This window comes from Cygnus olor, chromosome 1 (genome assembly GCF_009769625.2).
Source record: "Cygnus olor isolate bCygOlo1 chromosome 1, bCygOlo1.pri.v2, whole genome shotgun sequence".
In the NCBI taxonomy this organism is placed as follows: domain Eukaryota; kingdom Metazoa; phylum Chordata; class Aves; order Anseriformes; family Anatidae; genus Cygnus; species Cygnus olor.
In genome coordinates, this window is record NC_049169.1 from 177,149,816 (window position 1) to 177,177,194 (window position 27,379).

The following is a 27,379-nucleotide window of genomic DNA, read 5'->3' on the forward strand; positions in this document are numbered from 1 at the left end:
TCTACCCATCTAAGGAATGATACTCTATAATGGTTTCTAAATAAGGCAGTAAGAGGAAGGAAACTAGTGTGCTCTGATGGAGCTTGATAATTTGATAAACTATACAAAAGACAAAAAGGATCCTAGATATTTAAGCTGTGATAAGAGTACTTGGTATCTAATTTGTTGCTGTTTATGTAAAAAATAAGCCTTATTCGTTGTTTGCCAATAATATTTGCTTGTATCATGTTTATACCATGTTAATCTCCTTCTTCAGACTTAAGATAGCCTCAAGGATCAGGAAGAAATTTCTCCCTCTTTAACACAAAAATACAGTGATTTCTTTATTTTTTTTTCCCTCTCTCTCTCTCAGACACACTGAAGACTGGTCAAAGCCTATGCACATATACTTTTAGTGTTATTAAACCAGGCAGACTAAGGATTTTGTGCACCTTGATCAGGTGCTCAGGGTTGAAAGTATCACCAGATCTGCAGACAAGCAGATCTTACCGGGCAGAATGATGCCCACTGGAGATTTTTGCCTTCTTCTGTACCATAAGACATGCTTCATTTCCTAGCAGCATCTGGGAATTCTACTGAATAAATTCCCCCTATCTTTTAACATAGGTGTGATGGTGCACACTTTCTGCAGATCTTTATGATCAGTGACTTCTGTTAGGTTTTAACAGGAGGTCTTTGTATTTTTGAAAGTGTTAGATGTCTTCTAGCTCATCTGAGCGTGTGTAATAGACCTACAATGGTATACAGATTGGGCTTGTCACGATATTTGGTCCCCTCTATGTGGTAATAACTGCCTAGTCATTTTTTTTTCATTTTCCATTCTGTATGCTTGTACATTTCCTAAAAGTCCATGACTGAAGGTCTTAAATGCTTTACTCAAACAACCTGAAGTTTAAGCATGGAATTTACCATGCTTTTTGAAAAGTTATTATTAACCAAACATGATAAGGGGAGGACAAAAAGAGAATCTGAGAGAAGGTTACCCAGACCTTTAAAGCAAAGAGCCTTATTTGTGCAGCTGCAAACACAGAAATGATTAAAAAAAAAAAAAAAAAAGAGAACAAGCCAAGCTTGCATTCAATACCCGTTGTTAAGCCAAATCCCATGTCAGCTGGCTCTTCATTCAATGCATACAGCTGGCAAACCTCACTGTCTTCAGCCTCCATATGAGCACGTTTGGTTAAAAGAAATTTCCTGTAAAGGATACACATTTATAGTAATTCCGGATTAAACTTGTAACTCTAAACAAGGACTTTTATTTTCTGAAACAGCAGAAAGATTTTACATTTATATAAACAAGGTTATCAACACCTTTTTCTAAAACTATGTTTTACCAAACACATGTGAGACAGGAGAGGGTAAGCCAACCAGAGGCAGATTTGTCTTCTGGTAACTATTTACATACTTTTATCTGCTGTGCATTTATACAAAAGTAAGAAAGAAGAGTAATATTTCTTTCATGTGACTAGGAAGTAGAGAAAGTAGGCACTAACTCTGGACTATGTGGCTGTATTTCCAAAGCCAAATCCACCAACATTCTAATTGCTAAAGATCAACGCCACCTCAGTAAAACATGCATCCAGTTAAATCTAGTCTAGATTTTCAGAGGTGTGCATGTAGGCATGTCCTGTAGGTTTCCTGCTCTACAAGCTCATCTGCACTTTTACCAAGTAAAACACCAACTGTTTAAGTCTAGTTGTTCTTACAAATTGAAGAAACAACTCTGAGACCGGGAGTAAAACTCCTGAACATAAACCAGACATAAACAAGACATAATGCATCAAGAAAATCAGGTTTAACTAACTGATTTGTTCCATTTTCCACCAAGAGCCACCGGTCTTCAGCCACGAGGAAGACAGATTTCAGATTGATTGGAAGTGAGATGGTGTGAGTTTGGCCCTCTAATACATCCAATACGATAAGACGGTTTCTGTAAAATTAGAAGCCAAGAAAAGAATAATTAGATAGGTATGTATATGAAGTGATCCATTATAAATCAATATAACACAAGCATATAATTTAAATCTCACCCTTCTTCTTTGTAGAACACCAGCCAGTTTTTGTGTGAAAACTCTCGGCACATCTTGTAGCTGCTCTGTACAAAAACACGTCACACAGCAATTAGGGTTTGTTAGATTAGTCCCAGCGAATTTCCCTGACTCCTCTTGAAGTGTACTCCATTTTTTCTTCACTTGGAATAACTCACTCCATTAATTACCTTTCAAAACGCTATCTAGCCTGTCTTGTCCCAAGTTCTATAATTGCATCATAATTTAGTTCATTATTTTGGACATAATCCCTTGTAACAAAATGTTCTGTTATTCCCAGCTCTAGTTCCAAAGAGGGAGATTTTAAAGATACATATCCACAGACAATATCACTTATTTATATCTTTGATGTCACTATTCCATAACAATGCTGTTTTCCATGGAAGGCATTTAAACTTACAGAAGTGTAAACCATTAAGTGCTTGTGCCCCCACAAACAGTAAAGAAAAACAATCCTGGGGCAGTTTTTCCAATACTGAGTTTTGATTTCCAACAAAAACGGTATCATAGAGGCAGGTGTTACTCCTCACCGTCTCTTCCTTGCTGCTCCACCAAGACGTTCTCTTAGGAGACTCCTGATCATCTGGCAAGAGCAAAAGTCGGCGAAGGGCACCGTTGTTTGTATCCAGCAACAACACAACATTGCTCTGTAAACGAGAAGCAGATCTGCATACATCTCAAGCCCATTTAAGAGACTACAATAAATCTGTTTGAAGCACTCTAGTGACTTAGGTCATTTTGAAAAGATGATCCAGACTTTGTTGGTAAACGTAGGCTGGATCTTGGTTCATTTCAAAGCTCATGGAGAAATGTAATTGTTCAGGTTATGTACATATAAAAAAAGACGGAATGATATTTCAGTTTTTCCATAGTGTTTTCTCTATACAGCTTCTGCATAAACTCTAGAAATTATAACAGTATGGCTTATGTGTTTAAGCTGTAGTCAGCTACATATGAAAGACATACTAGTTCTGCTTTGTCAAGCCACTAAAATATTTAGTTTCAGTTTTTATGTTTCCTTAGCATTACTCTAAAGTATCCATTGCTTGAATTACATCGAAGGTGAAAAACTGGTGAGAAGAGAACTGACTCAGTATTTCTTGCCAAGGTTCATACTTCAGATACCTTGGAGCCTATTAAAAATCCCAGTGTGCAAAAATCCTTCTGTGACCTGCACGCTCAAGGAGCTTACAGTATCAGAGGTAGGATGCTACTGCAGGACAGCAGGATGACTCTAGAGGATCAGTATCAAGGACAGGATACTGAACAGAGTGGTGCAAGTGTCCTCCACATAAAACATGAAAAGACAGCATTCTAAATTTTAAACCTCTTCAGATTTCTCAGATTATTACTCACTGTCCCAGGGTTCACACGTGATGTCAGGTGATGGGGAGAGGGACAATATTCCCCTTGCCAGCCCTGGTTCAAGCACAGGGAGAGGACCACAGCATGTCAGTGATGCTTTCCCTGGCTGCTGCACAGTGCTGCAGCTTGTCTCCAGTTCTGTGACCCATGTGTCGCATGGAGCTAACACCCTGATCCGCTATGCTTGAGGAGCGACAGCCAAGTCTGGAGTGGATGACATGGATGAATGCACCTGACACAAAATACACAACTTGGTGAACTTGCTTGTTTTGCAGGGTCATTTTAAATGTGTCTTTTTATGAAGTACATATGAACCTATAGCTGCTCCTAAGGGGTTTAAGAATTCAAGAGAACAATCATTCGGGGGCAACCTTAACTGCATCAAATGAACTTTAAAAGGTACATAAGAACAAGTTAATTAAGTCTTGGGTTGAGCTTTTTGTTTGCCATTCAAGGAAACACTAGGTTCTGTTAGGGCTTACTAAAAGTAAACTGTCTACGTACAACATCTGCAATAACGCACGAAAGACGTTAAGGGAGCAAAACATAAATTCCCACAAAATTGTCCTAAATAAAACAAATACAAACAATCTGAGTCACAGTGATTTTGTTCTTTTGAGGTAGGCTTCATATTTTCACTAGGATTATTTGAGAGAATTAACTTTATTCAATAATGACAGTCATTTGAAGCTAAATATGGTAAAGCATTTAAAATATTACCATGTTATTTGGAGCATTTGGGAATTTCAGCTGGAGTTCAATACTCCTAAAAAAAGAAGTTTGCTTATGCATTACAAACCAAAATTATAGAAATGCGGTTCGGGGAAAAAAAAAAAGCATTTGCTTTGGATGTTGGTTTTCTGCCAAAACGTTGGTTTTATTTATATAATTCTGCAACAGCACTGCTGAACCAAAGAGATGTATTAGCCTTCTCCATGAGATAAAGGACACGTATGAATCAAGTACATTCTTCCACTTAGCGTTGAATTTATGAGAGTAGCTGGTAATATAAAAAGCCTCTCCACTCCACCCCTTTTGATGTTAATCGTTTCCTTCTGTGCTAAGTGACTGATGTATATTCTGTCTGTGTGTAAGAATAGAATTTTGCGTCACTTGCGAACACATCCAAAAGCAGCTCTGGCAACTCTTCAAGTGGGCTGGGAAAAGACGGTGGTGTGCAATTCCGCTGTGTTTGTTCTTGACTGGGAGAAAAGTAACCTTTGGGCGACCTCCCGACCCCGATGTCTGGAATTCCAAACTTTGGACAGATGCAATAACCAATCTCATGAAGTGCCGTGCCTTTATTTTTAGTTACTGCAAAGTTTCCCTTTCCTTACTGCTGGTTTTATTCTAGCAAGCATTTTTCCTCTTAAAAGTCCTTAAACCAAGCAGGGCTGTGATTTCACTTTGCTGGTATGGGAAGTTGGTCCTTACTGTCTTACAGACAGAGCGGAGTTAAGGAAAAGAATAAATTTCAATTTCAGAGTAGGACAGTATAAACAACTCAGTTTTACCCTTTGGTATTCTTCTCCCCATGATAACTCTAAGTTTCATTCTCTTCTGCCCTCGATGCTCGTGTCTTGAACAAGCAAGCTTGCTAACACTCTCCTTTGCTGTCAGCTTCAGCTGAGGCTGATTTTTAGCTCTGGACAGTATGCACTCACCTTGCCTCGTGTCCCACAAGCATCTTTTTTATCAGGGCCACTCCACAACCTCTTGAGTAGCACACCCGTAACAATCCTGACGCTGTATATATTAAGCATGGACACAGGGCAGCGTAGGCACAGATGTAGACCTATCACATTGTTCATTAGGTCTAAGTGATAAAAGTCTGTGCAAGAACTTATGGCTTGGTGCTCAAATCACCAAGCCTTCAGAGGTAGAGAAATGCATGCAGGTAGATTACTGGCCTTCTAATTAATGTGAATGGTGTCTTTCAGATAATTTGGGAGACTTGATTGCCCTAGAGATTTTGGAATATGGAGCACAGCAAATAGAGATATAATCTTTGTGCTTACAAAAAACCAAAATCTTCGCCTTTTTTAAGATACAAAAAGATGAGAATTACTGTCTGCTAGTTTTGAAGGAATACATCCTCTTCCTGAGTGCATGTATCAGACTACCATGGGGATAAGAGGTTTCAGACATTAGTGCTAGTAGGTTGCAAATCCTCCCATACGCAGGTTCCCACTTGTATTTCAGTCTAGATCACAAGCAGTTAAAAACAATCTTCTTTTAAAGGATGTTTACATGCAATGAGTGAGGTGGATCCCCCTGTCAGCTCCTATATCACATACTCCCTCTCTCACCGCATGCTATCTGAGAGTTTCGACAAAGAGCTCCAGCAGCATGTGGGACAGGGAAAAGCACTTCCCTCCCTTCCTATCCCACTTCCCGACAGAGAAAGATAAAAGCAGAGTTAAAGGATGCTGGCAGGACACTGCCTGGGCAAAGTTCATTGTGCTCACTGAGGCAGACTGTTGGCTGCTGTCGGTCTAGCTGTAGCCTTTCAACAGTGCAAAGTACTTGTAAGAAAAAACGGAAGTGTGCAGTTAATTTACAGACAAATCAATTCTCAGTATGAATTTTCTTCTTATTCATCTTATACATACCCCATTTAAAATCACATCCAAAGCTTATCAAAATTCTTTCCATGCCGTACTAGCTATCCTTCTGAGTGGTAAAAGCAAAAGGTGTAGAAAGAATCACAGAATCGTCTAGGTTGGAAGAGACCTCCAAGATCACCCAGTCCAACCCCTGACCTAACACTAACAAGTCCTCCACTAAACCATATCACTAAGCTCAACATCTAAACGTCTTTTAAAGACCTCCAGGGATGGTGACTCAACCACTTCCCTGGGCAGCCCATTCCAATGCCTAACAACCCTTTCGGTAAAGAAGTTCTTCCTAATATCCAACCTAAACCTCCCCTGTCGCAACTTTAGCCCATTCCCCCTCGTCCTGTCACCAGGCACGTGGGAGAACAGACCAACCCCTACCTCTCTACAGCCTCCTTTAAGGTACCTATAGAGTGCGATAAGGTCTCCCCTGAGCCTCCTCTTCTCCAGGCTAAACAACCCCAGCTCCCTCAGCCGCTCCTCGTAAGACTTGTTCTCCAGACCCCTCACCAGCTTCGTTGCCCTTCTCTGGACTCGCTCGAGCACCTCCATGTCCTTCTTGTAGCAAGAGGCCCAAAATTGAACACAGTACTCAAGGTGCAGCCTCACCAGAGCCGAGTACAGGGGGACAATCACTTCCCTAGACCTGCTGGCCACACTGCTTCTTATACAAGCCAGGATGCTGTCGGCCTTCTTGGCCACCTGAGCACACTGCTGGCTCATATTCAGCCAACTATCAACCAGTACTCCCAAGTCCTTCTATTCCAGGCAGCTTTGCAACCACTCATCTCCCAGCCTGTAGCTCTGCTTGTGGTTGTTGCGCCCCAGGTGCAGGACCCGGCACTTGGCCTTGTTGAACTTCATACAGAAAAGAAAAGAAGTTTTTCATACAGAAAAACTTCATACAGAAAGAAAAAGGGAAAAAAAAAAGGAAAAATAAAAAAGGAAAGACAATGAATAAAAAGGGAAAAAGGGGGAAAAAAGGAGAAAAAAAGGAAAAAAAATAGAGAAAAAAGGGAAAAGGGCAGGCATATTGCTTTATAGGAAATAGAGGTATGCCCTGGAGTACTTATGGGGAGAATAGGGCACAGGTGTCACTACTTTGAAAAGATTAATATTTCTCCTTTACGTTGCAATTTCCACCTTACAAAGAAATGACCTGAGATTTCAGAAGAGTCTTTCTAAAATCTATCAGCTCAGTTTAAACAAACAAAAAAAGGAGTCAAAATAGGCTGTGCTCACTGAGAGGAATGGCCACTGGGTGGAACAGTATCATCCAACCTTTTTTCCTAGAAGATGAAGAGATGGCTTAAAAGCAAATAAATCTCTGATTTGTACAATTAAATTAAAGCCCCAAGAAGTTAAGTTTTAGTAAAATTTTATTTAAAAGGACAGGAAGGAATGGTGATTTTCATTTTATTTTACTGGAGGGTCCTACTGCATCCAGATGGATGTAATCTGAGAAATAAATCACAAGCTTATTTGAAGAACTGCAATATCATCATCTCATCTTTTCCAGCAGTTATCATCCATTTTAAATTATTCTCTTCTATTATGTAGTCATAAACATTTATCTCCAAAGATTTTTATTAAAGCAAAGAAATTGGAAAAACTTCATAGCTTTTGATATTGCTTAATTAGTGGATTTATGAAATATCATCTGCCAAGTGGACTTCTTTTAATTTTTATAAATGCAACTTCTGATTTCTACAAATATACTTAATATTTCTCGGTCTTTTTGCAAGTACATACAGACAAATCTCTAAAGCATCACACACCATTTATGTTACTTGTTTTTCTTGCAGACCTGTTTGATGTACCCTTAGCACAAGTAGCTAATCCTTGGAGCCTTGTCCAAAATATAGATGTCCCACTGATCTACTTGTATTAATATGTGAATGCTACAAATTCTAAGGTTAAGGTTGCTAGTGATCTTACTTCACCCAAAGGCAGGCATCTCGACTATTCTAGCTGTCCAGGCTCCTTCTGTAGCCAATGGAAAGAGAAAGGCACCTCCAAAAGGAATTAACTGTGCTACAGCTTAGCCGGGATGAATTTTCTTTTGCATCAACTTTATCCACTCAACAGATACAGAAGGTACTTGGATGATTAGTTTAGACTATATGCTTTACTTAGACTGTACACTTACTCGTAATATCATAAACCATCTCATTTAATTTCATATACAGCAATATCCACCTCATTTCACAGGTGCACCATGAAAGCACACAGCTTCTCCATGGTTCCATTGCAGGAAGAGCTGGGTATAAAACCTAGGCTCCAAGTGGAAGAATTAAACTACTTGAGAATCAATCTTTCAATTAAGTAGGAATTAGAAACACAGTGATTGCATCACAAGCCCTAACATTAGGAAGGATGGCCGTGGCTGTGAAGACTACAACAGGTGTGTTTGGCTGATCTATGCCTCATCTAAAAAGCAACTGCAAATAAATTACTAATGGTGTCCATGGATATAAATATGAAATACACAAGAGAAGCATTTTGCATCATTTTTTTTCTGTACAAGATGGTTACTTAAGTTACTTGGTACATCTAAAATAACTCTTGAATGGTGTCCTAAGTATACAATGCAATACAATTTGCAATCAAGCGTGTAGTTTAATGAAACACACTTTCACGCTCAATAAACTCTATGTTAATACTAACACTGTGTAAGGAGTCCTAAGATAATGCAAAGCATTCAAAATATTGTAATTCTGTATTACTTTCCAGCAGTATAAGTATACTTATTTTCAGACAGGATTTGTTCAATTTAGCACTTGCTAAGAAACTGACAATATTCAAACTTTCGTGAAAAAAACAGGAGGTTACAGCTCAATGTAAGTCAACTGGAAAGGGGCACTGAGCTAGCATAGAACAATCTTTATTTCAGAGTAAGTCATACTGTCATTGAAAAATATATGCCATGAGAGCAGGCAAAACCAGTCACAGAGTTAATTAACTGTCTAAAGCTTCACAGACAAACCTCTAATAAAAACCTCAGTGCTGAAACTGAATCCTCCTGTGATTTGGTTAAAAATGAAACTAACAGGACAATTACTTTCATGGTAGGAATTTCAAAGACTTAGAAAGCAAAGAATATTGCTTGCTGGGCTTTATATTAAAAAGTGTGAGACATTCTAAACATTCTTAGACACAAGATAGACTGCCATCTGTTTTACAGTTTCCTGCATTGACTTTGCCAAAAAAGGCCAAGGATTGTTTAGAACTGAACAAATTTGTCATGTGCATCTCAAAATAACCCAAATCATACTTCTATAGCTGCTCAAGACAACCACGCAGGCAACTGCGATAAGCAGGTATCTTCAGAATCACATTTTTCCAGTTGGCACTGGAAAGCGTCCAAGACAAAACTAAAGAAGGCATACACAACTCTACCAAAGGCAGAATTGTGTTTCTTACAAGGTATTGAGCTTAACTGTCATGTTTGGGGCCAGAAAGTGCCATCAACACTTGACAAATATTTCTGGAACAACAGTACCACAGAGACACTAGTTACGGAATGACTGAAAGCTACTTAAATCTCAACGGAGTGCAGGAAAAGCTCTGCTAAGTTGGCACCTCTCACCTACTGAAAAAATGGGCAGAAGAAATTCAGAACAAAATGAAAATGAAGAACCAACCAACAATAATGACCACATTAAATGCTCATGTCAAACTACTGTGACTGGTAGGTAACATAGAGAACGATAAATATTAATTAAAAATGAATAATAATAACCAGCAGCATTTTATCAACTGTTGTCTCTTCTCACTCTTTGGCAAAGAAATTTTAAATTGGAAATATTCCAATCAGTCACTGATAGTAATGGAAAGGCAAAAGTATGTGGAAAGTATGCATTACTTGATTCTGAAAAAAGGATTCAAGTCAAACCAACCCTGAAGTCGTCAGTGGTTCTAAATTTGCATTGCTGATACACTAAATGTCAAGGCTTACATAGCCTTCTTTCTAGTCTCAGTACTTCACATGTTACAGAATAAGAAATACCAGGATTCAGAAAACAAACCAAAAATAGTGGCGTGAAGCAAATATAAGCAATATTTTACATTGTGACTCAGAAAATGTCTCTTTCATATACTGCTCAAAAAGTAAAAAGGGGACAAGACCGGAGCAGAACTTAAATTCATGGAATAAACCAGCTTTCTTTGTACTTTTCAAATGCATGTTGCTTGACTGAGACTCCTGAACTCAACTCAATCTTCTCTCATAAAGGCCAATCTCCCTCTAACAGTAAGAGAAATAAGATAAGCAGATAGAACTCAATTTCAATAACGCAAAACACATAATGGGTTTTTTTAAATCAGCAAAAAAGTGCAAGAGAAAAATCTATACATAAAAACTAAAGCTGAGGCAACTCTCAGGCTTCAAGTATAATGAAAAAGAGAACATTCAGAAGGGGGTAGGCTTATCCAGGCTATTTCCATCTACAGAGGTAGACTACCTTAGTGATTCTGACTTTATGACACTATTTGACTCATCAGCAAACATTTAGCTGTAGTTTGTTGGTTGTGTGGTTTTTGTTTGTTTATTTGTTTTTGTTTTTTACCTGCTCTTCATGTACAAGCACTTGACCTTTGAGTGGATTTCCGAGTGGTGCCACAGTCACAAAAGGTTGCCAGACATTTCCAACTGTTCTTGGGAAGAGGTCATAAAAATCCACAAAGGATCCATTCTTACTAGAAACACTCATGAAGTACAAGGCAACAGGATTGCATGTAGTAACATAAAGAACATTTTCAGCTTCATCTTCTGAACGAGGAAAATAAAGGAAAGGTTTCTGATATTGCATATTGTTATTTTGGAAATATATATTATAAACTAAGCAGACGATATAGTAAAATGTACAGCAAAATTACCACCTTGACAATTACCATCACACAGGGAGATAAAGAGAGATAAATGGTCTCTTCATACTAACTAGATGTTAACAGGCAGATTCTTGCCACAACATTACAAACTCTTTAAACAAGTAGTCCAAGGCACATTTGTGTAGATATGACTGCAGTGTCTGCCAGCATATACAACATCTGTCTAAAAGATTGTTTGTTTATAATTTTGGTTCTCCCTCCTCTATCCCATTCTCCCCTTCAATTAATATAGTTAATAATTATTTACACACAGGACAAATGCAAACTTTGTGGAAAGTCTGGCACTTCCAGCTGGACTTCAGACAATTCTTAAAATCAAACCAAAGCAATGTAATTTCTCTTTCACTGCCATAAAAGTTTGCAAATGTACTTGAAACTCAGGCTACAGGCAGAAAAAGCAGCATTCCAGTATTGATCATCATCAATCTGTTTATAATACACAGTGAAGTTTAGACATGCTTAATGATGAATCATAGAATCATAGAAGAGAATCATAGAAACACAAGGTTGGAAGGGACCTACAAGATCGTCTAGTCCAACCATCTTCCTATCACCAATACTACCCACTAAGCTACTAAATCGTATCTTGTAGCACCTTGTCCAGATGCTTCTTGAACACCCCAAGGGATGGTGACTCCACCACCTCCCTGGGCTGTTCCAGCACCTGACCACTCTTTGAGAGAAAAAGTTTTTCCTGATATCTAATCTAAATCTCCCCAGGTGCAACTTGTGGCCATTTCCTCGAGTCCTATCATTAGTTATTTGAGAGAAGAGGCCAACCCCCTCCTCATCACAACCTCCCTTTAGGAAGTTGTAGAGTGCAATGAGGCTCCCCTGAGCCTCCTCTTCTCCAGACTAAACAAGCCCAGCTCCCTCAGCCGCTCCTCATAAGACTTACGCTCCAGACCCCTCACCAGTTTTGTAGCCCTTCTCTGGACACGCTCCAGGGCCTCGATGTCCATCTTGTAGTGAGGGACCCAAAACTGAACACAGTACTCGAGGTGTGGCCTCACCAGAGCAGAGTACAGGGGGATGATCACCTCCCTGCTCCTGCTGGCTACACTATTCCTGATACAGGCCAGGATGCCATTGGCCTTCTTGGCCACCTGGGCACACTGCCCGCTCATGTTCAGCCAAGCATCGATCAACACTCCCAGGTCCCTTTCTTCTTCACAGTCTTCCAGCCACTTTGCCCCAAGCCTATAGCGTTGCATGGGGTTATTGTGGCCAAAGTGCAGGACCCAGCACTTGGCCTTATTAAATCTCATCCCAGTTGCCTCAGCCCAGCAGTCCAGCCTATCCAGATCCCTCTGAAGGGCCACCCTACCCTCAGGCAGATCAACACTACCTCCCAACTCGGTATCATCTGCATACTTACTGAGGGTACACTCAATCCCCTCATCCAAATGAACCCTAAAAATGTTTATGAATATTCCCAGTAATGCAATTTCACTTTGGGACATAAGAAATATAAGTAACTAAGGCAGGTTTGATTCAGTGAGAAAGAATTTTAATCAGTTTAAGCATAGCACTATGCAAGTTTTATGGTTTATATTACGACTAAACTGACCAAGAGAAAAAGGAAAAAGTCAAATAATCATTTTCTGAAGCTTTATAGTGTTGAACATAAAAATTAGACAGACTTGCTATTTTTATGGCTGTTCTACGTTAATTACATATCCTTCTCTCAGTTTGAGGATGCATATCCTAACGAAGACCACAATGTCTGAAATTATGCTCTCATTTCAGTGGCTGATTATTTTTGTATTTCATCTACTGTTAAAATAATAATAATAAAAAAAAGTGGAAAAAGATAAACTATTTTATTTATCCTTTGCAAAGATACCCAGAAATACAGACTATTGAAAAAACACCAGTGTGTTACTAGCCTTAGAACATTACATATGCATATTATCCTTTCATATTCTGTCACTGGCTGTCAACAGGCACTTATGATGTCAATAGCCTAATTCTTCTTCATCTCCAGGATATTTCATGTATTTATGATACTGGGAATCATTACAAAAGTTCCTAGCTTTTCTTACTGTACCTTTTGTTACAGTGACGTCGCAAACAAAGTTAACTTCATCCAAAGGCAGTTTCCAAAAGGCAAGTTCTTCTGTGAAACTGAGGGACCGGGATTCATGTCGTTCCAGTGGAAATCCTTGAATGTTTAGGTATATAGGGCCCTAAAACAAATGATAACAATGAGGGCTTGCTAAAATACTTTGCTTGTCATTCTTTACTCGAATCTAGAAGTCTTCTTCAAGACTGTTAATACTATTAACAACAGAAACAATTAATAAATGACAGAGTAAATGAAATACTTCTCTGCAAGCTCTCTGAATGTCCATAGAGCCATTTTCTTCACAATATAGAGACCATCATGCCTTCATCTTTAGTTATTTATTGGTTTGGAACCATGATTGCTCAATGGCATGAAGGAAGTATCATGTTCTGATAAAACACAATCCATGCAAGGGAAAGAATCAGAATCTTTTTTTTGTCTCAAAGAAGTTCAATGGCAATTTTTTGTTATATGAATCCCACATCACATTAGCAGTTCAGGTTTTTTCCCTGACGCACTGGAGTAATAACTACTGAAGTTAGGCCAAGAGCTCAAAGCTGAAAAGGACTTTAAAGCTTTGACTGCAGATCAAATTGTACCAAAATTTCAGATTCAAACCTGGCAGTGCCAAAGACCCATAAGAATTCAGCTGCATGTAAAATAAAAACAGGAAAACAGCTTTCTTCTCAGTTAGTCTCTGATCTTATCCAAAAATTGAAATCTGGGGGCTGAAGCTGGCCACCTCCAAGCATCCTAAACAGCTACAGAGTTCCTTCAAACATGGTACTTTCAGTGTCCTTATAAAAAGCTCTTTTCAAGAACTTCTGACCAAATGTACTGATTTTTAAAGCACATCCCATGTTCTGAGGGCTAGGTACACAAGAAAGGTCATTTTAGGTTCTTCACATGCCAATACATAAAACGAGTATTTTATGTATTAAAAAAAAAGACAAACCTTTACATTTATTTTCTGAGTTTCTGTGGGACACAGCAGTTTCTGTCGTGCATTCCCAGGCTGATCGATTTTCCAGTAGCCTATAAATTTATGATCTGGTAATGGCAGTCTGTCAAACAATGCAGGAACAAACGAATTTTTATATTCATTAACTTGCAACTGATATGGAATGAATCATTTAAACAACAGCATTTTTCCAACTAACCATATTTAAAGATTCTCTTGCAGAAAATGCTTCCTCACTAAAATATTTCATTTATTTTATGTTTTAAATCACAAAAATGTTAGCCTTCTGGAATACTAATACAATCACAACCTAAACAGCATAATAAAAGAAAGAACCTTTCACATAATATGGCCTCAAAAGAAAACTTTCCCAGTCTGAATTATTTGAGGTATGTAATAAAATATATCTGAGACGTCTCTCGCTTAGTTTTATTCAGATCAGGCAGGATGTGATAGTACCACTTACAGGAACAACTGTAATTGACACACTTCTAAAAAGCCAGCAGAATAAGCACAGTAAACAGTGTGGAAAGTTAACTATGCAATAACTTCAGTGATTTTTTTTCCATATATTTTGCTTCTGTTCACATGAACATAGGCAATGTAATACAGATGTGAGTCTGCCACTGCCTCCTGGCCAGTACAGCCTACATGAAGGGCAGAGACTTCTTTGAAAGTTGGTTTCATTGGTCTAATTTCTTAATTTCTGTACTTTTTACTTAGGGAAGGAATATACAGGCCAAAGCAAAACTCATTTTCAAACTCATATAGGAAAAGAAGTATGATGGCATATAACAAAGTAGCTTGACAGAAAATAAGGGACAACTTTTTTTTTCCCACTCTGTTCTTTCTCCAGTGATTTGCAACCACTAAAAGCAGTTTGACTGTGTTGATTGGCATGAATACATTCAAGCTAATGAACTCATCCTTTTGGTTTCTTTTATTTAGGATCCGTTGCTCCTAAAGAGACCTCCTATCAAAACTGCATTCTGCATTACAAGCAGTTGCACATTATCGTACAGCTCCAGGACTTGGCAAGAGAACAGAAGACATTCCCTCTCCCAGTTTCTATAAATATCTGCAAAGTCTATTTTAAGGAAGTTCTCTTAAGACTGTTGGTTAAAAGCCTGTGCTCAGCCTCTTCTGTCCCATTTCATGATGTTTTCCTACTGTCATATTTTTTCCCCTCTCCCCACAAACCAACCAGGCCCCTCTGGATACCAGAGGTTTGTTTCTATTCTTCTTGATGCTCTTTTCAGAATAAGAAGTTATCTCCAGTCAAAAATCCCCAGTTGGACTACATATGAATCTTGGCAATATTTAGTATTTTTTTTTCACTGAGAACTTAAGAGAAAATGTCAGGGAATGAACACTAATATCCTCTAATCTTTCCAACTCACGCAGGAAAGATGAATTAACATTTCTTACTGGAATATTGTACCAAACCTCAAGCAACCTGGAGAAGCCAGTACTCACAGGGAGTCAGTCTCCATCCCCATTCTGCATCTGGACCATCTGCCAAGGCAGTTAGATAGCCAAAGACACATTTTGTTATTTGGAAATAGAAAGTGGTTTGGATGCTACAGATCTTAGATAACCATCCAGCTGCCAGCAATAAACCGCTGGGGCACGTAACGAGGAAAGTGTATGAAATACATTCCACCAAGATGGTCAGAGGGCTGGAGCACCTCTCCTATGAAAAAAGGCTGAGAGAGATGTCCAGGGAGAAGGCTCCGGGGAGACCTCATTGTGGCCTTTCAGTACTTAAAGAGGGCTTATAAAAGAGATGCAGAGTGACTTTTCACTTGGGCAGATAGAATGGGACAAAAGGGGATAGTTTTAAACTACAAGAGGGTAGATTTAGATTAGATATTAGGAAGAAATTCGTCACTCAGAGGGTGGTGAGGCACTGGCACAGGCTGCCCAGAGAAGCTGTGGATGCCCCATCCCTGGAGGTGTTCAAGGCCAGGCTGGATGGGGCTTTGGGCAACCTGGTCTGGTGGGAGGTGTCCCTGCCCATGGCAGGGGGCTGGAACTGGGTGGTCTTTAAGGTCCCTTCCAAACCAAACCATTCTCTTAGTCATTATTTTCCTCTCTCAGTCAAAGAACCAGTGGAGTATTTATTGCCTGTTTATGAATATCAACAGATACCGATGTTTAAAGAGGGATTTATTTTGAATTCTTCCTCATTCCAGTTTGCACTTTTATACCTTGCCTGATTCTTCCCAAATTACAAAAAAAAAAAAAAAAAAGCCAGACGCGAAAGAAATGCAAATACAATATATTTTACTTTACAATATTTAAGATCATTAGGAAAAAAATGTTCAGGATGTACTGTTTCCACATATAGACAATTCTTAGATAAACGCATTCATGCAGTTTGAGAAAGGGCAAACAGTCCAGTCAGAAGATAAATCAGTTTATCCATGAACTGGAATCTTACTTCAAGCATCTATTTGGGTTTCAAAATGATTTATTGGCAAAACTTTGGTTATGTCTTGAGCCAAAACTGTCTTGTGTGCAAAAAGAAACTAGGTATATATATATATATATTTTTTTTGGTAATGATTACTATGAGTAGGATAATCCCTGATATGCCTATATCAGCAATAATTGTTTCCTGTTAGTTCAATGGTACATCAGCTTCCACAAGGATTTGGATTTAGTTTTTAATTCCTTACACATTACTCCCATGGACAACATCCTAGAAATAAATGGGTTCACTAATAATCATGAGTACTTACTAAATTTTAAAACAAAACATATGTTAATAACCAGCTCTAACCGAATACCCTGCTTTATATAGTAACAGAATTACAGATCGCATTCCCAAAGAAACAAAACATTTCCACTCTGTTTCAGCTTTCTGGAGATTTGCTTTGTTAATAGTTCCTCTCTTCCCTTAGGAAAACTAATTTCTCCTTTCTCCCAGATCCTTGAGGTTTTATTCTCTTCCCTGCTCCTGAATAATTTAGTTTCTCTAGGGCAGCAGACTAAGCCATCACAAACAGCAAAGAGGAGGGAAAGGTAGATCAGAATTTAGGAATAAAACAAAGAATTCATAATGCAAAGTTCCTTTGTCAATAAAAGTAGGACCTGACAGTTTTTTTTTAGTCCATTTCACTGCACAGAAACCTGATATAAGAAAGACAGAGTATAGAAGAAGCTGGTGGCATTAAAGGTCTTATAAGCAGTGTACCTCCTGAATGATTTTCAGGAGAGGCTGTGGATACAGAAGTACTGAAACAAAGTGACCACACTGGAGACATGTACACCTCTTAAAGTTTTCCTCCACTGAACATATATGATACATAGTGAAGTACGGAGACTTTTCTTTTCCCAGGACTTAGAGGTAACAACAACCAAGTTTTGAAAATAACTTGAAGTGACAGTGCTAGTAAAAAGCTTCACAAGGCACTCCTGACACTCTGCAGTATTTCAACTGAATTAAATGAACCAAACACTGCTCACATAAAGGGCAGACAGGATACTGTGGAAATGCCACTCGTGGCAAAAATCTGAGAAACAAAGAGATCCAATGGGTGTAGAAAAGTACAGTGGGTGGGTAAGAACTGTACTCAAACTCCATGGCTATCTCCACCTGTGATGTACCCTGATTCATGCTTTCCTCAAAAGCTGGAAAGGGTTCATACAACAGAAAAACCACACGACAGGCTGCAGTAATCTTGTAAGGAAGCCAAGACTTAAAAGCAAGTTCTAATGAATTATTCCTAATCACTTCTTTCCTTATGGATGTGGCAGTGTCTGCAGGTTAAGAAAAAATTTGAAATAATCAAATTTATTTGCTCATAGTTTTACATCATTTTTCTTAAGATCACCGCTGTTGATGAAATGGTTACATAAAAACATTTGCTCAGAAAAGATGATAGGCACAGGACTTACACTTGATGTGGCAATTCTACCTCTAACTATTATTTAGCCTGATTATCTTCACACGCTGCAGTCTAAGGGAAGACAATCTGTTATAAGATTATTCCCTATCAACTTCTGATGCTGGAAAACTCAGAGTGACACCTGCAGTACACATTTCTTTTTTCATCTTTTAAATTTAGAAAATACATTCATTCTAGGCTAATATATTAAAAAAAAAAAAAACATTCAAAAAGTCTTTATGAATGTACCCATTTAAGTTTCTGAGAACAAACTGGAAAACAGCTAAGAACATTATAAGAACAAAGTTTCACTGAAAAGAAGTTCTCTACAGCCAGCTACCCTACTAGTACAGCATCAGATGTGAACTTTGACAGGTAACAGAACTGTTTAATATTTGATCTTGTAAACTAGCTTAATGCTGGAACAGAATGTAGTATTCAAGGACTTAAACAAAAGTCTGTGTTCAGTCTAGCTGAACAGACATTTATCCCCCCTCTTTTTTTTTTTTGTTCAACTTAAATAAGATACAGTTTGAATCCAAGAACTTACTCTACCATCCAGATCTCTGTACTTAATGAAAATACTTTTTGATTAGAATATAAGCAGTAGATATTCAGAAAATATTCATGTTAGGCTTCCTGTTCCTTTACAGTCAAGTGCGAACACACACACACACACACACACACACAAGTGCGCAGGATGGAAAAGAGACACATACAATACTAGCCAGATCCAACATTTAACTACATGCTACCTGAAAGGACCAGACTCAAGAGAACAGCAAAGCCATTAAAATTTACACATTTACATTACATATAAATGATTCAGTTCATAGAAAATGAATATTCAAGATCTAGCAAGAAACTGGAAGTGAGTAGCAGAAGGAGGGGAAAAAAAATGGAATGGGTATTTCCTTAAGGATAACCACCAGAATTAGAGCTGAATGCTCTTTTACCTAGGAACTGCCAACAGTCTGAACCACGCAACAAAATGGCAGATCAACATGAGTTCAGACAAATGTGGCATAACAGATGTTAATGGGAAAACAAAGCGTACATAAAGAAAGATAATGAATTACTATAACGAGTTATCCATTTTAGCCACTATGTGCTGGCAAAGCATGGTAGACAAGCCATCTGCTTTACTCACCATAGTGATAAAGCAACCACTCAATAGGTAATACCAGGAGATATTGACAATATCACAACATGCTAAGCTGACAATATTGCACATGTCAGTGTCTTGAAGAATGGCCATCCTATTTGGAAAATACAACTTCAAGGAAACAAAATGGCCCAAAGGATTAGGTGGAAAAAAAAAAGTAAAGCATCATTTTGCTTGAAAAACAGTAGAAAAAAAACATTCTGATAAAAAATAGGCTTTTAAAGTCTAACTCTGTAGTCTGTTTTGCCATCTCATTAAGTCTCAGGAATTACGCAGAATCCTATCTGTCTAATATTAGAATAGGAGAAACTTCCACACAACAAATATGCTACAGAAGAATGAGCTGAATACTGAACCGGGATCTGAAATAAAAGATACCAGGAGGTTAACATTTTATTTCTGTATCTCTGAACAGATGTAGAATTTTTCTAAAGGGATATCAATTAGTTCAGCTTGACAATTGCTTCACAAATCTCCTGAGAGCACATGAAGTCAAAGAGAAAAGGTCTAATATAAAACACCAATTTAGGAAATAAATGAATTAGCATTTACAAATTAATTTCTCTCTTGAAAAAATAACTACTGCAAGAACTCTTTTCTAAATGGTAATTAGACACCACCTCAAATTCCTCCCAAGATTAAGTATGTTAATTCCAGAGCCTAAGCTAAAATTCCCATAAGGGTCACCGTTACTCTCTGTTAAATTTCCCCTGAAATTTCAGTTGAATACAACCATCGAAGTTCCTTCTCTTGAGACTCTGCACTGCAGTGTGTTGCTCATGTGTCTCATGGTTTTGTTCCTACACTTAACACAATTATGTTTCAGCAACAATTTAAATAATTGTAATTTCCTTAAGTTTTTTTTTTTTTTTTTTTTTTTATTAATAGATTACAGACAGACTTCTCTAAAATGTATTGAAACAAAAGGACTCACAAATTGTTGGATCCAATAGAAACGTTAAGATATGCCAGAGTACCTGCATAATAGTCAGTACTTCAGTATAGTCATACAATCATCTAGGCTGGAAAACAGCTTCAAGATCATGATGTTCAACCATCAACCTGACCTACTGAGACACATCACTAAAACATGTCCTCTAGTGCTACACTCATACATCTCTTAAATATCTCCAGGGATGAGGACTCCACCACTTCCCTGGGCAGCCCATTCCAATGCTTGACCAACCACTCCATGAAGAAATTCTTCCTTGTATACAATCTAAACCTCCTCTGGAATAACTGTGATTTTGCAGTAAGGGTCATTCATGTCCTAGGATCTCCTGGAAATGCTTTTGTATTGCAAAACTTGTTACTTAATTTTACGTTAAATACAATATATTAAGAAAAGTCTAAGTACAAAGGAAATCGATCACAAAAAAGATAAGGGGTGAGTGCAGGGTTCTGCAGAAAGAACCCAGAGGTTAGTGTTTAAAAAACAGACATGAGTTAAATGTTGCAAGAAATGCAAACACTGGAATTTTTTAAATGAACTGCTGCATGAAATACATCTCTATATTCTATATTCTCATACTACTCCACTCAGCTCCAGCAGAAACTAACCTGCTCACTTTCACACAGAATGTTTAAAGACAGACATGAACCAAGTGCACATGTGAATAAAGAAAGCATAAAAGAAAAATAAAAAACACCAGAGGCATTAAAAATGGGAAGACTGAGAGAAACGGATGTGTTTAGCCTTGAGATGACTTTCTAATAGCAAGGATATTTAGGAAGAAGGCTGACTTGCTCAGTGAGCTTACAGAACTCCATCTCTGAAAGTTTTGACATGGATCGAGGGAAAAATCAGATAAGAAGGTTTTAGATTAACTTGCACCTTTTATGAAGGAAGTGAGTTGGACTAGATTAGCACCATTATCCTACTCCCAAATTCCTGCAAAATAACAGAAGAAACCTGTACTCTTGTTCTAAACATGTAGCAGCTTGGGAAAGTCCCTTTTCTGCAGTGGTCCAAATATTATATCCAAGTACCTCAATGTGTCCATCACAGGATCGTGCAATTTGGGCTGGAACAGATTTGGAGACATTACCACAATGTCCTTTTACCCCAAGGCAGAATCAGCCATACCTACATCTTTCCCGAAAGATGTGTCTGTAATTCAGGGTGATCCACCTGTGGCTCAAAAGCTCAACAGGGTTTTATCTCACAACCAACAGCAACGTTATTTTGGTAGAGAGAAGCAGGATAATCTGAAATTCCAGCTGTGGGGGATGTAAGTGAGATACTGAGACCAAGATTTCAGGATCACAAGAGTCAGGTGTCAGCCTAGGCCCTGTCTTGCACTGTGAGATCTAGAAAAAGACTTGCTTTTATCAACTGCTTGTGAACTGCTACTGTAGTTTCTCCCTAATTTTGGCCTTCAGTGTACACAGTATGAGCCCATGGCTGTCACTGAAAGAGTTTTTGATGAGTATGTTGCGGGGTTCTCATAGGTCTGTTACCCTTGGTGTAACCTGTCACATAAAACCTCAGTGACAGATCCAAAATGATCGGGTGATTATCCCTAATTCAAGATGATCAAATTCTTCTACCTTCTCACTTCTAGACTGAACAGTCCCCAATAACAGCAGTCTCCCTCTTGTTTCCTAAACCTCTGATTTTCTCATTGCTAGAGAATTCTCGCTGTACCGCCCATGTAAACCCACACCTAGTACTTCAAAAAATTATATAAAAATTATATAAAGTGCAAATTTCTCAAAAACGATGTCAAACATAATTCTTTGAAACAGAAATTACCAAGTGACTTTTAGCAAAGAAACTATGGAAAGAGTTTCAAGTGTGTACTGTCAGTTTGACAGACACTGTAGTTGTTCAACCATCAGATCTCAAGGCATGTAATTCTTCTGTCACCAGAACGAAAAGGTACACCACAGTCATTACACTGCCAGTTTAATTTAATAGTTATATGTAGGATGTTAGATAGAATAACAGCGGTGCACCAGTAGAAGAAACATACACAGACACCTAATATCAAGACATCATGTCCTAAGAATCAGTGCCTCCTTAGCAAATATAAAAGTAGTATGTCCCATGGAAAACTCAATTTACCATAAATCCATAAAGCTTTCTTCATGAAAGGGAAATATTTGTTTCTCCATAAACAAATCACATTAGAGTTCAAGCCACAGTAAGTTCTCTAACTGCTTTTCAATATGACCTACATAAACCTGTCTATGAACTACAAGAAGAATGAGTTAAATCTGTTTTCATTTCACAATTTATTCTTAAAAATAGCTATTTTGATTCTAACCTCTGAAAAGTATACGGTGTAACATGGCAATTATCAATGTAATTAAAGAATAATAGTGACACACAGACACATACTAAAACGATTCTTAGTTTATATGCTTAATTACATACACTGGTCTATTCTACAGAAGTATTTTTGTAGAGCCTTTTGTGAGTATCAAAGACAAAATCCCACTAATGCTGATGACAATTTATTTTTTTTGATATTGATTTAGGTGGTAAGTAACAGGACAGAAACGTGTTGCAATTCAATTAAAAACACAGAGGAAGAAACAAGTATTTCCCTTTATTAATATATATCTGTTTATCATACAAACTATCAATATGTGCATGGACATTAAATAAAGATTAAATATTAGTAATAAGCAAATATTCTATCATAAAGTAAATTTAAATTGTTGTAGGAATATAAGTTGAACCAGAGGAGTATTGACTTCAAGTATTTCAGGTTGTTTTAAAATCAGTTAGCAGCAAGATAACGCACTATAAAAAGTGATCATGAGAGACATGTCTTCTTAAAATAGATCTTATTTTACTCTTACTCCTTGGCCAGCTGTACATTGGTCGGTTTTGCTCCAATAGGTATCCCATATTTGTGCAAAGTGCTGATTAAAATTTCACGCATTTCATTGTTGTAGGAGTCGAAGTCAAATACATTTCGAACAACATTCGCCAGTCCTTCATTTGGGAATTTCTGTTAAGAAATAAAAGTCCCCAAATTTATTTTACTGAATATCTCTGTTAAGCTACAGGAAACAAATGATTACTTTTAAAGTTAATAGTTCTAACAGAAACTTTGCTCAACTTAGACAAATGCTTAAGTAAATTAAAAAAAAATCTGGAATAAAGAAGGTACATTACTTCAAGTCAGAATGAAGTCATTGACACTAAAACTGAATAAAACAAACAAATAGGAGACAATTAGTTAAATAATCACATTCATTCATGTTTTGTAGAATCAATTCTGTTATACATGTAACAAGGTGGCGTTATCACTGAACTATATAATAAAATATACAATGTATTTTTAAAATTTGGAACTACTTTCCACTAAGTGGGAAGATCTGACACAAATACATATATTCATGCACTAACTATACAATTCCGTTAAGAATTCTGATTCTTAATGTTGAATATAGAAAAACAGAAGATATATTGCTTGCTTACTAAATATAAGTTTAGGTCATGATGGGCTTTAATGGAAACAGAAATCCACTTAAGAGGCACGTTTGTTGTTTTTTTTAAACTGGTGAAAAATACTACCTGTCATGTGCCATATACATAAAGAAAAAAGGTGTATCAAACATTAATTAGTATTTCCAACAAAGAAAGTGCTAACTGTTGCTATTGAACTGGACTTATGATTGAAGGCCAGTTTGCTCTTCCAGATTTCAGAATTGTGCTGTAGACCTTTTCATTATTGCTGTTCTGCAAGAAGAAAACACATCTTCCTGACTCTCACTTCCTACCAAGACCTGGAAGCCGGTAAGAAAGTCAACTGAACTCATGTAGTAGGAATAAGCTGAAAAGAAGAAAGGAGTTTTTGGACTTTCCAAAGGCACTATAGGTCTCAAAAGCTGGCCTAGCACTTCTTCGAACTGTTACAAAGTGCTTAGTAGCTCCCATTGCCTTTTGATTTGCCCTAAAACTCCTAAAGCACACACAGACCCCTTTTAAATTAAGGCAGATTCCAGTAAATGTATACCTTAAAGCATGCTGCCATAATTTCAGGCTTAAATAAGCTTATTTTTAAGGGCACATTTAGGTAATTTAAACAGAATATGTATTGTTTGTCCACAATTTAGGTTTCATTTACCATTTCCATGTTCTTTAAAAAAAGATCTGAGAACCATCACCTTACTCTTGTAAAATGTAAATGAAAAATTAAAACAAACAAACAAACAAACAAAAACACCCAAGCACTCAAATTACTATAGTTCCTAAAGCTTTAACACCTAGCTGCTTTATTTTTTGATACAGGGTGGGGGGCAGTAGTCTTTCTTTTCACCTTCTCACTTTTTTTTCATATGCCTTTAATTCAGATACTAGATGTTTAAGATAAGGACTTGGATCTCACTATACCACAGTTACTATGTGGAATAGAAACGTGTGAAGAAGTATTTTAGGGAGCTGAAGTCTTAACTGTTTTGTTGTTGTTGTTGTTGCTTTTTGTTTTTCAATCAGTGAGCAATGGCTGGTACAAAAAGGAGCCTTGAAAAAATGATTTAACGTGTCAGAGAAACGTATCAGAGTCCTAAAACAAATAAAAACAAAACAGAAGAAAACAGAACTTTTTCATGAATTTTTGGCCTATTACTCTTAATCAAACATCAGTGTTAGTCAGGAGCTTAATATTTTCCCAAATTAATAAATATCTAATCTCTAAAATAAAGTATCAGTGACAAAAACCAACCAACCAACTCCAAAACACTAAAATTAGCTAGGTATTGTGGTAGGACTGAATACCGCTGCTAGAAATAGGCTTGTACAAAACCTTTTTCAATCTGTTGTACATGCCACAGAATATTTCAGTACTAGTGTTGGTACAAAAGTACAGTGAACTATATCTTGCTTTTAAATCTATCCCCAAGGAATCTATTTGAAGGTCTGCATAATTACAGCTTACCAAAATACAGTTAGTGTATGATAATACAAAGTTGTGCAATAGCCAGTGCCATCCTGTTTAAAATGCTCATTCCAGGTTCTAAAAAACAATCAAAAAGCAAGAAACACACAAAGAAGCCAAATTTGTCTCCCCAAAGATGTCCTACCTAAGACTATTTCAGATGTAACTTAAATGTAAAGAGGTTTTTACAATGTTTAATAGGGAAAGTACTACATTCTGTAATGTAAGCTTAATTTTCAAGTCAAGGTAAACATCTTTGCACAAAAAAAGCCTATCAGCTTATAAAAATGTACATCAGAGAGTTAAATTTAAAAACATGTAAAGCTACTTAATAGTGTGCAGAGCTCCATCTCATCTGTTTTCAAGTATCTTCTTTTGGTAAGAAGAAAACGTCCACAACCGTGCATATTCTGTATAACCAAAACCTTTCCTTACGGAATTATTTTAGGACATCTATTACGATGAATACCACAGTTTCTGTGCTCTTCCTTTCTCACTGCAAAGTACAACCACGAATCTTGCACTAAGCTATCTTGTTTACTCACAACCTCCTCTTTTACCTGCCCTGCACTAGATACTGCAAAAACCTTGGGAAAGTGCCTCAAATACTACATGGTTTTCACTAGTATTCTCCAAATGTTTCTGTGTTTCTCTGAATCACTGTGTAACTTCTGACATCAATAGCCTTCTCGTCAATGAATTGCACCAACACTTCTGTGCCTATTGTAACAGTAGGACACCATATAAAATTTATTTCCTCAGGTACAACTGATTGCTGCTGCCAAAGAAACCTGTTCTGAACACAAGCACTTGTCAAAAGGCCCTCCTCCACTTCAGTTATTAAAAAATTGCAACTCTCCTGTTTCAATCAGAACAAACTCAACCACTTTTTAATAACTGCCTGGATAACTGATTACTGAAGAAAGGCAATAACAGTTCACTTAGAAAAAAAAAGTTTGAACATTTGAGTTGAACATTTAAAGAAAACATTTGGTTTCTATTGATTTTTAAAACCAGATTACCGGAGAAAATATTGACATCTCATCAGTCTGTCTGGTTCTCATTCATTGATTCTCTCCCTTACAAGTAAAACCTCTGTGTGTACCTTACAGTATTTTCACAGTTTAGATTCTTGGCTATTTCTCAAAATAAGTACAATAGTTTTTATGTCTAACTTTTAAAATTTCATTTTTAATTTTATGCTTTTGAGACAAAATTACGACAGAATTTGACTAGCTGAAAAATCCTATTTTTACAGATCTAACTTGCCATGACTGCCTGCATTGCTATAGTCTGCTTAAAAGGTGTCAAGAAAAAAGTAGTTCGCTGCTACAAACAGGTAATCTTACATTATTCTATACATGTTAAGGTCTACAGTACTTCTACCATTATGCTTTGAAAGAGTGGTTACGGATTGGAACGGGTTGCCCAGGGAGGTGGTGGAGTCACTGCCCCTGGGGGTGTTCAAGGAAAGGTTGGACCTGGTGCTTAGGGACATGGCTTAGTGGGCGATATTGGTGGTAGGGTGACGGTTGGACCAGATGATCTTGGAGGTCTTTTCCAACCTTAATGGTTCTATGAAAACAAAGCAACAATCTGCCTGGTACGTAGACTATAACGAGTTCACATTATTATCTTTTAGATGTCTACCTTGTGTTTCCACTACCATTCACCTCTGCATGTATTCTAGTGACTTCAGATACCTGTACTGCCAGCAACACCCTAAAGGCCCATCCTGCTTCCATGTCACCAACAGATTTCCACCTTCCTGCTAATTCCTCCATGCCCTTGGCTTCCTCCTGCACCCCTGATACCTTTTCACTGAATGCTGCCAGCTCTCCCTGTGTCTCCTCATTTGTCCTGTCAGCGGGACAAGAAGCAACACATCTATGGCTCATCCTGAGCAACATCCATGCTAATTGATTAACCAGTGCTCATGTGTTCAGTGGGCATCAGCTACTGCCAAGCAACTGTTCCCTGCCTTTTCATTCACAGGGAAGGGACACTAATTTCGGTCTGTTCCTCACTGTCATATAGCTACTGATTCTGATTAAATCAGCAGAAATCTCATTATCTTTGAAAACTGGTAACTGAGATTCTCTGTGGTTGGCCCAAAGGATAAAAGGTTATTGGTGTGTGTGTAGGGCAGCCAGGAAAGAAAAGGATAAAAACTGATTTGATAAGCCTAGTTTCCATTTGAGATTAGATGAATAAAAAAAAAAAGATAGTAAGCACCTACTATCTTAGTACAAAAGCTTACTGGAGTGGCCTAAAAGCCATATGATTAGTAGGCTTCAGGGCCAGAATGTACCTTGGACATTTGCTGCTCCAAAACTGTTATTCTAGTGCCTCCTAAAAGAAAGCAATCTCAGATATAAACAAGAAAGAAGGCAGACCAGAAGAAGCCTCAAAAAAAAATATCAAATTTAGAAAAATCTTAGTAGAAAACCCATTTCTATTTTATTTGGACTAAATGG

General features: G+C 37.6%; 1 protein-coding gene across 1 annotated transcript in view; it reads right to left on the reverse strand.

The window, feature by feature from the left end:
- Positions 1-27,379, reverse strand: part of VWA8 (von Willebrand factor A domain containing 8) — a 190,008-nt gene that overhangs the window by 57,129 nt on the left and 105,500 nt on the right. Inside the window, exons 26-33 of the mRNA XM_040541186.1 lie at positions 22,819-22,970; positions 13,945-14,053; positions 12,972-13,110; positions 10,600-10,802; positions 2,579-2,695; positions 2,031-2,095; positions 1,805-1,930; positions 1,085-1,194 (exon numbers count right to left, since the gene is read on the reverse strand). Coding sequence (XP_040397120.1) covers positions 1,085-1,194; positions 1,805-1,930; positions 2,031-2,095; positions 2,579-2,695; positions 10,600-10,802; positions 12,972-13,110; positions 13,945-14,053; positions 22,819-22,970 — 1,021 coding nt within the window. The remainder of the gene's footprint in view (positions 1-1,084; positions 1,195-1,804; positions 1,931-2,030; positions 2,096-2,578; positions 2,696-10,599; positions 10,803-12,971; positions 13,111-13,944; positions 14,054-22,818; positions 22,971-27,379) is intronic.